At 46.6% G+C, this 15190-nt stretch overlaps 1 protein-coding gene across 1 annotated transcript in view; it reads right to left on the reverse strand.

The window, feature by feature from the left end:
* usp34 (ubiquitin specific peptidase 34) overlaps window positions 1-15190 on the reverse strand; it is a 32391-nt gene that overhangs the window by 7224 nt on the left and 9977 nt on the right. The window contains exons 13-58 of the mRNA XM_087801932.1: window positions 14866-14996; window positions 14067-14791; window positions 13784-13995; window positions 13607-13725; window positions 13422-13549; window positions 13268-13357; window positions 12893-12988; window positions 12418-12500; window positions 12201-12355; window positions 11841-11954; window positions 9977-10076; window positions 9754-9916; window positions 9569-9695; window positions 9352-9502; window positions 9185-9285; window positions 8862-9077; window positions 7972-8097; window positions 7349-7471; window positions 6818-6901; window positions 6623-6709; window positions 6362-6562; window positions 6209-6291; window positions 6101-6141; window positions 5915-6039; window positions 5702-5854; window positions 5461-5565; window positions 5295-5380; window positions 4923-5227; window positions 4687-4850; window positions 4539-4604; window positions 3542-3688; window positions 3378-3434; window positions 3235-3312; window positions 2607-2701; window positions 2370-2542; window positions 2094-2317; window positions 1978-2031; window positions 1827-1916; window positions 1210-1274; window positions 1054-1129; window positions 935-982; window positions 756-821; window positions 571-651; window positions 411-496; window positions 166-334; window positions 33-107 (exon numbers count right to left, since the gene is read on the reverse strand). Coding sequence (XP_087658058.1) covers window positions 33-107; window positions 166-334; window positions 411-496; window positions 571-651; window positions 756-821; window positions 935-982; window positions 1054-1129; window positions 1210-1274; window positions 1827-1916; window positions 1978-2031; window positions 2094-2317; window positions 2370-2542; window positions 2607-2701; window positions 3235-3312; window positions 3378-3434; window positions 3542-3688; window positions 4539-4604; window positions 4687-4850; window positions 4923-5227; window positions 5295-5380; window positions 5461-5565; window positions 5702-5854; window positions 5915-6039; window positions 6101-6141; window positions 6209-6291; window positions 6362-6562; window positions 6623-6709; window positions 6818-6901; window positions 7349-7471; window positions 7972-8097; window positions 8862-9077; window positions 9185-9285; window positions 9352-9502; window positions 9569-9695; window positions 9754-9916; window positions 9977-10076; window positions 11841-11954; window positions 12201-12355; window positions 12418-12500; window positions 12893-12988; window positions 13268-13357; window positions 13422-13549; window positions 13607-13725; window positions 13784-13995; window positions 14067-14791; window positions 14866-14996 — 6044 coding nt within the window. The remainder of the gene's footprint in view (window positions 1-32; window positions 108-165; window positions 335-410; window positions 497-570; window positions 652-755; window positions 822-934; window positions 983-1053; window positions 1130-1209; window positions 1275-1826; window positions 1917-1977; window positions 2032-2093; window positions 2318-2369; window positions 2543-2606; window positions 2702-3234; window positions 3313-3377; window positions 3435-3541; window positions 3689-4538; window positions 4605-4686; window positions 4851-4922; window positions 5228-5294; window positions 5381-5460; window positions 5566-5701; window positions 5855-5914; window positions 6040-6100; window positions 6142-6208; window positions 6292-6361; window positions 6563-6622; window positions 6710-6817; window positions 6902-7348; window positions 7472-7971; window positions 8098-8861; window positions 9078-9184; window positions 9286-9351; window positions 9503-9568; window positions 9696-9753; window positions 9917-9976; window positions 10077-11840; window positions 11955-12200; window positions 12356-12417; window positions 12501-12892; window positions 12989-13267; window positions 13358-13421; window positions 13550-13606; window positions 13726-13783; window positions 13996-14066; window positions 14792-14865; window positions 14997-15190) is intronic.

A 15190-nucleotide genomic window follows, 5' to 3' on the forward strand; every position in this document is an offset into this window, starting at 1 on the left:
AAATCAATTTAACCAAATGTTCCAAGACTCACATTCTCTGGGCCTTTGGTCCCCATGTAGAAGTGTACCATGATGGAGATGGACTGGAGCGACAGCAGGAACTGACTCTGCAGACAGAAACATCGTGTCAGTCACACAGTGTGATGATGAAGGTCCAGTACCGACCTCTTCCTCCCCCATCTTGGCGAACTCAAAAAGGAAGGCGAAGTATTCGGTCAGGTGTTTGCTGTGTGGCTTGACTCCGTGCTCCATGATGCACAGGAGGGTCTTCACAAAGCGTGTGACGCAGGAGCGGCTGCCGATGTCCTCCACCGGCCCGTCCATGTCGTCAGAGCTAACAGAGACCGAGAACACGAACCACAGGACTCAGCCGTTTTCAGAGAGTATTCCAATGACCGTGCAGGACATACCCGTCCTCCATGCCGGGCTGCAGGTACATGTGGGCGTGGACCGGCCTCAGCCTCTGGATGACGTGAATGCACAACCTCTGGAACATCTGGAGGTGAAAGACAAAGACGAGGTTGAGCGTCATCAGCTCAGCTCAGGGACGATTTCAGATGGTGGACTCGCCTGTCGGACGATCTGGTTGGGACACTTGATGAGGATCTGCATGGGCCACCAGTTGTCGTCCGCCATCCTGTCCAGAAACCACTGAGGGGTTGCCAGAGCCACAAACGTTTGAGGACCAGTCAGGGTTTGAGGTTTGAAAGTGTAGAATATCAACACATCCACTGACTAGAGGGCGCCATACTCACCTCACAGGCTGCCTGACTATTGTTGAACTGTTTAGTGAGGAGTTCGATCCACTGAAGCATCGTCGGCTGAAACCAAAAGAGGCAAAACTAGTCAATTAAAACTGAACAAGGGTTATTTGTTAATAAATACGTTTTGGGATAATTCAACAGTCCACTCCACCAGCACACAAAATACCAACCTTCTCTTTTGAGTGGATGAAGGTCTCCAGGACGAACGAGGTGCTGAGCTGAGAGAAGGAGACACTGGTTCAGAGCAGCACAACCATCAGAGGAGAGCTCACAACAGAAGAGTTCATACTTTGGCCGTCATCAAGGAGATGGACTTGGGGTCCGGCAGTGTGCCTGGGATGCTGCTGCAGAGCTGCCACATGAAGCTGAGGAAATCAGGAGGAGGTTGGTGAGCCAAGAGATGTCTCGGATGCTCCACAAAAACCCATTTGAAGAAGCCACCTACCCGAAGTACGTGTGCTCAAATATGTTCTTGTCCTGCAGGAACTGCATGTTGTCATGCCAGATCCACTAGAAGACATGAAAACATGCGTGAGATACTTCTTCCAATGTTCAGCCAATCGTGCGACCGGTAATTGATCACATGACGACATGGAAGCATAATGGCGGATTCTAAATCAGAGGTTTTATACCAACAGAATAGAAAAGGCTAAAATTAAAATAAACTGAATTTGATTCATTTGGAAATATTCTATTTGTATACTTCATTTGTGTAATGAAAGGTTGGACTTTTTAAATGAATAAATCATGGAATTAAATTATTAAATCAAAACAAATGTAACCATTTTAATATAGAATTTGTTGAATTCAATTATCCAATGCTTAAAAAACATTTCAATGCAAAATGTCCAATGATAGTTTCAACCATTCAATATTCTGATGGCAAAAAACTTTTAAAGTCTATCTAAAAACCAGACAGTAAATTATTTATTTTTGTTCACAGCAAGTTCACATCAAATAAAAAATACTGTGTAATATTTTCAAACGTTTTTTTAAAGAAATATTAAAAGGAAAAAAAGAAAGAGTAGCATGGTCCATATGTTGTGTTGTTCCTGTGGTTACCTCCAGGAGATCTGGAGAAACATCAAAGCTGAAGTCCTTCTCCTCCTCCAGCTCCACCCTCTTGTAGAAGAGCATGTAGGCGCTGTGAGTCTGCCGCACACAAACACATTGGTCAAACACAACTTCAGCCTGCAAAACGACAACTCTTCACCTTCTCGAATGAGAAGTCCATGAACTTGTCGGTGACCGAGTCGTAGGTTTTGGTCTGAAAGACAAAGAGCGGTCAGAGCAGGTCGCACAGGAAGGTCAGTGGGTCGCGGGAGGTACCGTCATCTCTCCGCCGAAGCACTCGGACGCCAGCTGGGCCGAGTCGAACGGCTTGACCTCGGCGTCGTTGAAGAGATACCACTTGTTGTTCTTGTAGGCGTGAGGGTGGACAATGTCTCTGATGAAACTGTAGTAGTGGCCGCCGTCCGCGGTGCCCGTGTGCACGGTCACGCCGATCAGGTCGTACTCGTAGCTCTCGGTGACCTTCGACTCCTCCCGAAACCCTGCAGAGACCCGAATAAGTGGACGAGGAGGAGATGCGACTCTGGAACAAACCTTCTTTGCGCTCTCCTTTGCCCATCAGGAAGTCCTCCGTGTACGGTGTCATGTCCAGCCGCAGTGGGAAGGAGAAGTGGGTGTTGACCTTCTCCTTCATCATCGTCACCATGTTGAACGTGTACCTCATGGTGTTGAAGCTCAGGATGCGAGGAAGCTTCTTGAAACAGGCTCTGCAGGAGAGAGAAGCTCAGAGAGATGCCCGATCCATCAGTGAAGGTCCACAGACGCACTCACCTCTTCTCTGCTCGGACCTTCTTGCCACACTGAGAGCATGTGTACATGTTGTCTCCCTCCAGAGTGTCCTTAATAGTCACCTCGTCCAGAGACTCCTGAACCCACAACAGAGGTGAGGCGTTGATAGACATGCAGGCAAACACACACTCCAACAACAAACAAACACAGAAACAACCATATGCATAAACTACACAAAATAGCAGAAAAATGACACATCTCGAACAGATAAACACAAAAAAAAGATAGAGAACAACAATTGACAAAGTCATCAACAAAGTATATAAATAACAAACAACAAAACAGAGATAAAAAAGAGTGATACAAAAAGAAAAAACATGGGTATAAAACAACAACACACAAAGCCAAACAAAATCACGTATAGAAAAAGAACACAACACAATCTCAACAATAAATACAATTACAAACCAAAAAAAAAATCACAACCGAAGACAAAAACACACAAGGATAAAAAGAAGAAATACACACATGACAAACAAAGAAACACTTGCACAAAAACAAAGATAATACACAACTACAAAAAATATTCATAACCAAAGACAGAATGACAAACAGAGTGACATAGAAACAAAAAACAAAATACAAAAAAGCCGACAAACCACCAACTCACATAGATGTTCTTCATGTCGGCCACTTGACATCGGACTGTGTAGAATTCCTCGGCTGTCTGACTCACGTGGTCACAGTCCTGAAGAAACAGCAGAGGTGAGCGAGGAACGTGGAGTCACATGACCACCATCCACACACACTTACCAGAGAAACCACATTGTTGGTGATGACACCTCCAAACAAAGTCTTCACAGTGTTTTTCTGAAACAAAAAGGTGCATTTAAAAAAATAATGTCATGGACCAAAGCTGGTCACAACAAACAGCCCAACTGGTAAATGTTCAGGAGAACGAGTAGAGTCTGTTTTACCAGGTCCTGTGACATCTCTTCGATCTTGGTGATGAGGTCGGTGAAGAACTCCGTCATGTCCTTTTGTTCACCGGTGTTGAGCGGCTGCTTGTCCATGGTGTAGGTTTTACAGAAGGGTCGAGGGTTGTAGGCTTTACGCTCGCTCTCCTAGACACACAAAGCATCATGTGAACATTGATACAGTAGGGGTGTGTATTGGCGCGATATGCATTACGATACAGAGACAACAATACGATACATCGCGATATATTGTGATACAGCAGGAACAAGGATATACAATATATGCAGTTTAGCCTGGACTCCCATGTTGCAGGATTTACAGACCACGTGACCCTTAGTGAAGACGTAGCTGCTTTCATTTGTTTTAAAACCAACATATTTCCAAACATCAGCTTTAAGAGCTGCATGAGTCCACTGTATCCTCTCGTCCTCAGTCAACACACGGATCTCACAGGACTTCATCGTTCATTTAGCTACGGGAAATAATGACCGCTTCATTTAAATTGCAACACAAAAATAAACAAACGCTGTGAATGTTTTCATGTTAATTGTAAATAGATGAGAAAATTAAATGAATGTATTTTTTTCAATATTTAAATAAAACGAAATGTTTGTAAAAGTAAATGATACAAATAAAATATAATTCAATAGCCAAAAAAAAAAGAATCAATACAGTGCTATTGAATATTGATAATGTATTGGGGAAAAAATAAGATATTTTCTTACATCCCTATAATGCAGTGATTGAGAAAAGCCTTCTCATAACACCATTTTCATCAGAAAAAGACAAAGTACTCCCTCATTCAGTTTTGATATTTTTGTTGATTTGGAAAAAGAAAATTGAACTGTAGGTGGCTGAAAGGGAAATTGAATCCTTACTTTAAAACACTATTGTAGTTTAAAGTCAAAATGTTAAAAACAAGTGCATGTGCTCAGCGGAGAACAAAATAACCAGATCAGATCCCTGTCAGGGAGCTTGTGTGTCTCTAGCTCTCACCATCAGATACGTGAACATCTTCTGCAGCTCCAGCAAGGTGGTCTTGTGCTTGATGTCCTCCGCGTACTAACAAAGAATTAGAGCATTAGTGACAAACAAAATCAAAACACACACATACAGACAATCTCACATCATCCAAAACAATGACCTTGGCGGTGAAGACGGCCTGCCGCGCCTCCGGGATCATGTAGAGCTGCTGGATGGTGGAGGCCAGGTAGCAGGTGGCGCCGAGGTTCGTGAGACCAACGAAGCGGCACTCGGCGCGGACGTCGTCATGCGGCCAGTAGTCCCACTTGTACGGTGCGTGAGAAGCTGTGGGCAGAGGTTTCATTTTCATTGTCAAAACGTTGCAACTTCCTGTCTGAGCGCGAACGGTGGTCTCACTCTGCATGTGCTGCGACATGACCCAGTTGTGCAGCAGCCGGTAGTTCTCCACCGAACCCTTCACCGTCTCCACCAGGAGGTCGTAGGCAGCCGCCCTGGCCGCGTGGGACTTGCACTTGGGCTGCGCTCGGTCGGCCAGGCTGGGCAGCAGGAACAGCAAGTTGTGGACGTCCCTGAGGAACTCCTGGCCCTCGCGGGAGAACTTGAAGGGGGGCTTGTGCTTCAGGACACTGGTGGCCAGACGCAGGAGCCCAGTCAGACCGTCGTCCTCTATCAGGCCGTCCTGCTGGTCCAGAATCTCCCGGCTGCGTGGCGGAATAAACAAAAGTCAAGACCCGTTTCACAGCTAGAAACAACTCCCGACCATCTGACCTCCTGATGCAGTCGGCCAGGTGTCGGGCAAGGGCGTCCAGGTCCAGCAGTGTGGTCTGTACAGGTCCGGCCAGAGATGGAGAAACCTTCTGTGGATCAAACAGACAGATGCTGGAAACATTAGCAGACAAACTTTGACAAACTTGTGTCACTCAGGTGTTCACACCTGGCCGGCGTCCTTCACATGGATGTTGTCGATGAGTTTACACAACAGCCAGAAGTACTCTTTGCAGCCGGTCCTCAGTAGAGGCTCCTCCTCGTAGTCCTCTATCTGCAAAAAAAAAAAAAGAGCGAGATGAGCAGAGAGAGAGGTAATGGTTGAGATTACAGAGTGAGAGAGAGTGTGGTCAAAGTGAGATGGTACCAAAGTGTGAGATGAGGGACGGTCGATTGTCAAACAGACTCACCCTCAGAGGTTTGAGTGCCTGGGCGTCGGGGAGGAACTTGAGCAGTGTGGAGGCAGCGAGCAGTAAGAAGGACCTGTTGATGGACTCGCCCCCCTCCAGCCCAGACAGGGAGAGCTTGTAGAGGCCGTTACAGGCCTCATGTCTCACTGCAGGCTGCACAGCAAAAACATCGGTTCAGAACAGACACTGGGACGCCAGAGTCGTCTAACTTACCTCTGGCACCAGCAAGGTGAGCTTCCTCAGCCAGTCATGAAGGTGATCGCTGTCGGCCAAGCTGGACTTGACGCTGGAGGAGCAGTGGGCCCAGCTGACCAGCAGCCACATGGAGTAGTGAGTAACTGGAGGGAAACTGCTCGGTTAGGGTCCAATAAATTAACTCAGGGTTAAAGACGCGCTCACCTTCGTGTCGGGACCTGTGGTCCGATTGGGCCTTCAGAACCCTGAGGAGCAGAAGACCAGAGTTGAAGTTTTTGAGGGCAGGTGTAAAACTCGGATGATGCGGCTCACCTGTGTGCGATGTTGTCGTAGGTGTAAGCCACGTTGATGAGACGCTGAATAAGGTTGGTTTCCTGCACCAGGTTCAGAAACACCTGTGAAAAGACTTGTGGTTAGTCTCAACATTTGATCCAAGATCTGGGTAGGACTTGTGTGGTCAGGTACCTCGGTCAGTCGCGGGATGTGTAGGCCTTTCCCATGCTCCACTGTCGATTTGCGGGACTTTCCCGGCCAGGCCCGCTTGCGCTGGCTCTCAGCCAGACCAGACCAGGAAAAGACGTCGTGGTAGGCCAGGTCCAGGTCGGCTGGGTCCACGGCAAACTGGCAGATGAGCTTCAGCAGGCAGGCCAGAGAGTCCAGCAGCCACTAGAGGAGACCAGCATCAGCACCCACTCAACAAACTGCGTTCTGTTGCATCAGGCTCACCACCGTCCAGGACTCCTGCTCTCGGGGTTCCAGCATGCCCGAGTTGAAGATCTCCAGCAGCAGCTGAAGTCCTCCCGATGACACAAACTGTCCAGACAAACGGAGAGCCTCAGTATGTCTGCAGTTCAGCATCCAACTCAGACCTGAACATGGTTCTCTGGTTGACTAGAGGTGACCAACAGGTGAGAACTTTACCTTGCAGCTCCAGGTGTTCTTGCTGTTTTCGATCTGGTCCTCACCAGAGTCGTCAGAGTCGGGGTACAGGTCGCTGTAGCTGCCCTGAGAACAACCGGAACACAAAAGAATGTGTTCAGACACCGCTGGAAATGTAGTAAAGTCCTATGTTCCTAGACGTTAACTAGAATTCTGTGTTCAACAGCTCGTTTTTTTTAGCGCAACATGAACTCTTTTTTTTTTTTTCTTCCCATTCCTCCACTATTTCGTTTCTACTTATTAATCTTCTCACATCATTGTTTCATACATTCCTTCAGTCTTAAAAGCACAAGAACACATGTCTCCACCTCTGTGTTTTATCATCAGTCTAAGAAATCCTTGGATCCTTGGAAGTTGCCTTCAGGTGCAGTCAGAATTGAAGAAGATACCACTGTTTTTGATTGACATTTCTCTAGCTGCCAGTCACAAAAAGTGACCAAATATTCATCCACAGTTCTGCCAGCACTTTAACATTAACAACTTTAACAACTGAGAAGACACTTGGTCTCTTACGGTGGACTCTCTGTGGATGCGGCGGTTAGGTTTCCCAAGAGCCTCGATGATCTCCAGTGCGTACAACAGCTTGTGTGGACTTTTGATTCGTAGCAGCTCCTTCCAACACAGCTCCTCTCCACTCTGCGGTCAAACACAAGAACTTTGAATGTCAGGAGCTCAAACAATGTCTTGATAAATCCAATTTATAGTAATAAAAACATCTATAGAAATCATTCCACAATATGAAAAGTTTTCATTTAAAATTTAAAATGTTGCCTTTATTTATCTCCTGGGGTTTTTAAGAATAAAATCATATTTTGGAGAAATGAAACACCATAATATTTATATTAAAAAGTTGGATTTGTTTGTCTTTTATATTTTAAATTAAAAAAATAGTGTCATTATGATTGGCTGAAAGTTAGAGTAAATGGTTAACCTGGCACCATTGTACTAACATTTTCAGACTGAAATAAAAATGTAAAAAATATGAAATACATTTTGAAAATTATTCATTCAAACATTTAGAATTGTTGTAACCAAAATATCAAACGTATATATTCTATCTAGGATCCATGTTCTAGACAAAAAGTGTAGTCTGCAGTATTTAAGAAAAAAGAAAGAGGAACAAAAACGGGACTGACCGCTTCGTCCGAGATGTTCTGGAAAGCCTGGAGCATCTTAGGACATGTGGGCAGCAGCATCAGCAGCTCCCAGACTCTGCGGGACAGATTCTCAGCGTGGAGGTGGAGCTCCTCCCCTCGAGAACTCTGCTCACAACCAGAGGTGTAGAACATATGTTAGAGGTCGCAGAGGATAACAAATCTTATGCTTACAACAAAAAATTAATTGATAAATAAATGCAACAGTAATAAAAAGTTCTGTTTATTGTCATGATATTTAACTGCATCATGTTATACTTTACTTTTTAGCACTGTTCCTTTATATTTTCAATAAAGTTTGTAAAAAATATTCAATGTTTCACTTAGTTTTTCTGTTGCCACTAGATGGCAGCAGTCTTTACATCCTCTGACCATATCCTCTCATCCTCAGTCACTGCCGGATTACACTGCATTTCATTGTTCCTTTCGCTGCAGTCAAGTACTCAAACAATACTAAAAAAATATACTTGATCGTACAGTACTGCAATATATCATAATACATGCACTTGTATTGTTATATGCATCGTATCGCCAGATTCTTGACAATATACACCCCCCCCCCCACCACCATAAAAGTATCATTATTTTCATGTTCTGAAACCTTTTTTTAGGCAACACTGCAGTTTGAAGTCCGCATTGTTCAGCAGCACAAGCTAGAAAATAAACAAAAAACTTCCCATGAAGAGGTTGAACCCACAGAATGTGTAATATCAGAACTGAGTCACAAGCGTCCCAAGTGAGGCCCACATGAAAACAGCTGAGGATCAGGGCACCAGGACACCCATTGTGCCATAAACTGGCTCAATTTGACTTCTGCTACAGAGGACTTATGACATAGAGCGTAGTCTACTGCCAGTCTGACAGGAACTGACCTCGGGACTCTCCGTGGCCTTGCCTGCTCCGGGGCTGGGTGGTTTGAAGCAGGCGAGCATCTCCAGCAGGTCGAAGAGCGTGGTGAGGTGTGGTTCCTGCAGCAACAGTAGCATGGGGATGTGCTCCTTCTGAGGGGGGGGCAGGCATGAGGCCGGTAGCTGGACGCCCTCCCCCTTTCTCTCTCGGCGTGGGGCGCCCAGAGACACGAAGACCATCTGCGGGGTACGGTTAGACGTAAGAAGAATTCACAAAATATCACAAGTGATGCGTAAAAGACGAACTGAAAGGACCAGAACCGGACCCTGTGTGTATCAAAGAGCACCTGCATGTCCTTGAAGCCCAGTTCGTGTAGCGTCTTCTCGTCGTAGTCTGTTGTGAGCTCATGTCCTGAGGAGATCATCCTAACTGGCCCCATTAGACCTCCTGCAGGAGAGACCAGAACATTCAGGGACCTGAAGACATGCTTAGGAGCAAGTGAGTCACTCTGACCCGAGAACTCTCCAGGCGGACGGCTGCTCTGCCCAAACTCCTGCAGTTGAGCCTGCTGGTTCATCTGCTCCTTCTGAAGGTTCTCGTACCAGTGGGTCACCTCGGCCCGGAGGTCCGCCACCTGGTCACTCGGGTACATTTCGATGGTCATCTGGAAACACCAGAAGAGAAGGTTGTGAAGTTGAACAGAGCCTTCTGGAGCATTCTCAAATCAGACCTTGTCCGGGAGTCCTGCAGGCTGACAGACGATCCTCAGTGGCAGAGACTGTTTGTCGCTCAGAGCCTTCAGGTGGCTGCTGATCCCCGTCCCCTCGATCTGCCACTGACGCAGGTGGTAGGCAAACCTGACAGAGACCGGTGTGAGTCAGCGTGCATATTCATTGGGTCAGGTCAGAAGCTCACCTGCGTCTAAAGGCCTCCAGGTGGGTCTTGAGCATCAGCAGGCCTCGCTCAATGCTGGTCAGGCTGGAGTCGGCGTCCTTCTCCAGGTTGGCCGAGGCCTTTAGCAGGCTCTCCATGCACTTCCTAATGAACTCCTGCTCCTTCTCCAGACCCGTCTTCCCGGCTGCACACAAACTCGGGTGAGTCACAGGTGCCGACAGATGAGGTGCTGCTGGTTACTGACCGTTGATGTAGTAGGAATTGATGTACTGGATGGCAGCGCGACTGATGTCGGCAGACTGAGCTCTCAGAGCGATACCCCACAGTTGGTCCATCCCACAGAGCTGAAGAAGAAACACGTGACAGTACAGAAAAAGGGACTAAAATACAATCTCCATGTCATGATGACAGGCTAGTATAGCTGTAGTTGGTCATCACAAAAATGTCTAGTTTTACAGTGACTGACTTAAACTAGACTTGAATGTCACTGTGACTGACTTAAATGTCACGGTGACTGACTTTATCTAGACTTGAATGTCACGGTGACTGACTTAAACTAGACCTAAATGTCACGGTGACCGACTTAAATGTCACGGCGACTGACTTAAACTAGACTTGAATGTCACGGTGACTGACTTAAACTAGACTTAAATGTCACGGCGACTGACTTAAAATAGACTTAAATGTCAAGGTGACTGACTTAAAATAGACTAGAATGTCACAGTGACTGACTTAAAATAGACAAGAATGTCACGGTGGCCGACTAAAACTAGACTTGAATGTCACGGTGACTGACTTAAACTAGACTAGAATGTCACGGTGACTGACTTAAACTAGACTTGAATGTCACGGTGACTGACTTAAACTAGACCTAAATGTCACGGTGACCGACTTAAACTAGACCTAAATGTCACGGTGACCGACTTAAATGTCACGGCGACTGACTTAAAATAGACTTAAATGTCAAGGTGACTGACTTAAAATAGACTAGAATGTCACAGTGACTGACTTAAAATAGACAAGAATGTCACGGTGGCCGACTAAAACTAGACTTGAATGTCACGGTGACTGACATAAACTAGACTAGAATGTCACGGTGACTGACTTAAACTAGACCTAAATGTCACAGTGGCTGACTTAAACTAGACCTAAATGTCACGGTGACTGACTTGAATGTCACGGCGACTGACTTAAACTAGACCTAAATGTCACGGTGACTGACTTAAGATAGACTTAAATGTCACGGTGACTGACTTAAAATAGACAAGAATGTCACGGTGACCGACTAAAACTAGACAAGAATGTCACGGTGGCCGACTAAAACTAGACTTGAATGTCACGGTCACTGACTAAAACTAGACTTGAATGTCACGGTGACTGACTTAAACTAGACTTGAATGTCACGGTGACTGACTTAAACTAGACTAGAATGTCACGGTGACTGACTTAAACTAGACTAGAATGTCACGGTGACTGACTTAAACTAGACCTAAATGTCACGGTGACTGACTTGAATGTCACGGCGACTGACTTAAACTAGACCTAAATGTCACGGTGACTGACTTAAGATAGACTTAAATGTCACGGTGACTGACTTAAAATAGACAAGAATGTCACGGTGACCGACTAAAACTAGACAAGAATGTCACGGTCACTGACTAAAACTAGACTTGAATGTCACGGTGACTGACTTAAACTAGACTAGAATGTCACGGTGACTGACTTAAACTAGACCTAAATGTCACGGTGACTGACTTAAACTAGACCTAAATGTCACGGTGACTGACTTAAACTAGACCTAAATGTCACGGTGACTGACTTAAATGTCACGGTGACTGACTAAAACTAGACAAGAATGTCACGGTGACTGACTAAAACTAGACAAGAATGTCACGGTCACTGACTAAAACTAGAAAAGAATGTCACGGTCACTGACTAAAACTAGACAAGAATGTCACGGTCACTGACTAAAATTTCACGGTCACTGACTAAAACTAGACAAGAATGTCACGGTCACTGACTAAAACTAAACTAAAATGTCACGGTCACTGAATAAAACTAGACTAAAATGTCACGGTGACTAAAATTGAGTCCATGTGTCAAGGTACCTCACAGCTGGTGGCGTTATCGAGAGCGCTGGTGGCCAGACGGGCCAGATTACACAGGTGCTGGAAGAGGTTGAGGCCCGTCATGCTGATGGTCTCTGGCTTCAGTTGAGGCATCTGTCCGCACAAAAAAAAAAAAAAGATCAGAATTTACTTAAATCTTAACTGTATCACTTCAAAACATGTGAAAAGCAAATCAACTACAGGGTTATAACATTAGATGGTCAAACTTCAGACTAGAGATGCCTTGACAGAAACACCTCAAATGTCTTTTCTTGGATGAGAAAAGGTTTGAATCTGGGTCTCTCCACTGGACCGGAAAGTCTCTTTAGTTCAACCTGAAAATGTCCTGGTCCCTCTCACCTTCTCCAGGAACAGGTGCTTATAGGTCTCCATGCCCATTGCGTGCTGGTCTTTACTGCGGACCTGGTTGAGAAACCAGTGCAGCGCGTCGTCATAACACTCCGTGTCCTCCACCAGGCAGTGCCACAGGATGTCCACCTGCTCCAGACTCAGTCCTGAGGGACACACACACTTGAAGACAACGACAAACCAGATGGATCAGAGACGCGACTCTTACTGAAGTGGTCTGGAGAGCCCAGTGTGGAGAAGACGCACGTGAGGAACTGCAGACGCACCTGGACCTCTGCACTGTGGCTATACCTGCAACACCACTCAAATTATTACACTTTGAAAAGATAAATAAGAAAACATTAATTCATATCATCTTGTTAGTAAATAAAATACATTAAAATTAACTTTAAGGTTCAACTAGAACAAATAAAATGTCTATATTTATTCACATTAGCTGGAAAAACAAATGATTAATCATTTTGTGAACAAAACCCAACAATTTTGAGGAATAAAGAAGAAATATGACTAAAACAATAACACAACAAGGTATAGTGAAAAGAAAACAAGAGAAATACATCACAGAGGAAAGGAAGATAAAGAGGAAAAAGGAAAATAAAACCTAACATGTTTAATGTTAAGAAAGCACCACCAAAAGTGTTATCTAGACCTGCAGGAATTGTGCGATCTGTTGTGTAACTCACAGTGCGAACTTGTGTCGCTGTTCGCGAACCTCCTGTATGTAGTGCTGCAGGTTGTCGAAGAAGAGCTTCATCATGTGGAGCTCCTTCTCAGCCCACCTGCAACAAAATCAGAGACTCAGAGTTGTGCCTCAAGGCTGCTTTTCTACTGACATCGCCTGGTTACACCTCGAACATTTCATTTTTCTTTTATGGAAACACTTAAACTTTACAAAAGATTGGATAGATTTCACTAAAATCATTGAACTATTTAACTAAGACAATTGAATAACTTTTATAGGAAAACATTTTTTGTAAGAATAGAAATTTCAGACTTTTAAATGACGTTTTTACAACAGACAAAAGCAGTTTTTATTGTGAGCATTCAGCGGAACTCACATGGTGATCCAGTGCGTGTCGTAGCTGGAGCCAAACTGCTGGAACGTTCCAAACAGCTTTGGCAGAAGTCTCAGAGAGACGACGATGGACCTGGTTAGGCATGAAGAATGTTAGCCGACTGTCTTTGGGGTCATCGCCGTCAAAGGTCACTCACCTGTGATGGGCCAGGTTGTCAAGGCAACCCTCGATGAAGCGCATCCGGATCTGCCGGTCGGTGAACCAGCAGACGAGCGAGCAAAGCAGCTTTTCCGCCTCGTTGATCAGACCCTCCGACAGGTGAATCTGAAACATGGTGTGAAACAATGAGCAGGTTCAGCGAGGCGAAGATGACACACGTACCGCGTCCTCATCCTGGACTAGGTCCCACAGTAACGTGTTCCCCTTCTTGCAGACGTTGTCCAGGTTGATGTCGTTGACAGACAGGCTGCTGGAGTACTGGTGCTTGTGGACTGACGGGCCTGCAGGGGAGCGAGAGACTCAGAGGGGCTCAGTGAGACGGCATACGAGCGCACTCACCTTGCACCAGGTGCTCGTGGTATATGGAGGCCAGGTTGGGCAGGTGCTGCTGCAGGTGCGAGCTGAGCTCGGCGTGGGAGTTGATTTGGACCAGTTCCTCCTCACAGCCCGACTCCTCTCCGTCGAAGTCGGCCATGTTTTTCTCCGACTTGGCGCTTACCTGGGAGCTGCTGCAGCTCACATCGTCGGCGCTCAGCATGTCCTCCATGGGACTGGGAAAGGACAGCAGGAAGTTAGGAGCAGGTCTGGATGCAACGTCTCAGCGGATGCAGGAGGTACTGACCCATCATGATGATGGTGATGAGGATGATGGTGGTGGTGGCTGTTATGATGGTGATGGTGCTGGTGGTGATGCTGCGGGCCAATGAAGCGTCTGCAGTTGAAGATCTCGCTCCCCATGGCCTCCCCCAGGAAGTCTGCAGGCCGGGTCAGACAGCCGGGCTCTTGTGGACCTTTAGCCACCTGGGCCGGGCTGAGTTCTGGAGGCGGCTGCTGAGGGTCCAGACCTTCGGCCAAAGTGGAGGAAGAAGCCGAGCACGAGTCCAGTATCCTCATCTGACTGTCCAGTGATGTGCCGGCCATAACAGCCGTCGTCTCCGCAGTGAAGGGCAGTATCTTAGGCTTGGTTCCGCCCCCTGAAGCACCTGGCCCCTGATTGGACCCTTCACCGAGCGCCTCACCCGCCTTCCTTTTCCGGGACTCGGCTTGGTCCCGGGCCTCCTTCTGCTCCCCGGCTTCAGCAGCTGACCGGTTTTCCTCGTCGTCCTCCTCTTCGTCTTCATCCTCATCCTCATCATCATCGTCATCCTCCTCTTCCTCCTTCAAGGCTTCGCTGTCCGCCATGTCATCCGAGTGCATCTCACTTCCCGGGCTACCCGCAGACTGGCTGGCCCGGCTGGAGGCCGCTTCGTTACTGGAGGCCTCGCTGCGAACACTGCTGCTGCCTGGACCGCTGCTGCCCTCCTCTACACTGTTGGCCGTCTCGTCCGAGCTCCCCTGCATCGACTCCTGTTCACACGCACGCACATGTCAGTCTAGCCGGGGCACTGGGCAGCACAGGGCAATTCTCCCTGCACATTTACCTCGGAGTCCGACAGCCTCTGCTGGTTCCTCTTGCTCCCAGTCATCATCTGGTCCTCCATCTCCAGGTCGCTGCCACCGCTGTGCTGAGTGTCGCTGTTGTCGCTGCTGTCTGGACTGGCAGGCGGAGAACCTGCAGGGACACAAGTGTTACTGCCCAGACTCCAGAGTATTAAAAAGATTTGTATCAATACACTTCAAATATTGTATTCATTTATATTACATTTCTGTCGGGATACCGTCATAGATACTGTGGAAGTAATAATAACTCCTTGGTTGAAAATCTGGTGAAAAATATACTAAAAAAAAAAGGGAATGTTTTTTTAT

The sequence above is a fragment of the Callionymus lyra genome, chromosome 1 (genome assembly GCF_982586985.1).
Source record: "Callionymus lyra chromosome 1, fCalLyr1.hap1.1, whole genome shotgun sequence".
NCBI classification, from domain to species: Eukaryota; Metazoa; Chordata; class Actinopteri; order Syngnathiformes; family Callionymidae; genus Callionymus; species Callionymus lyra.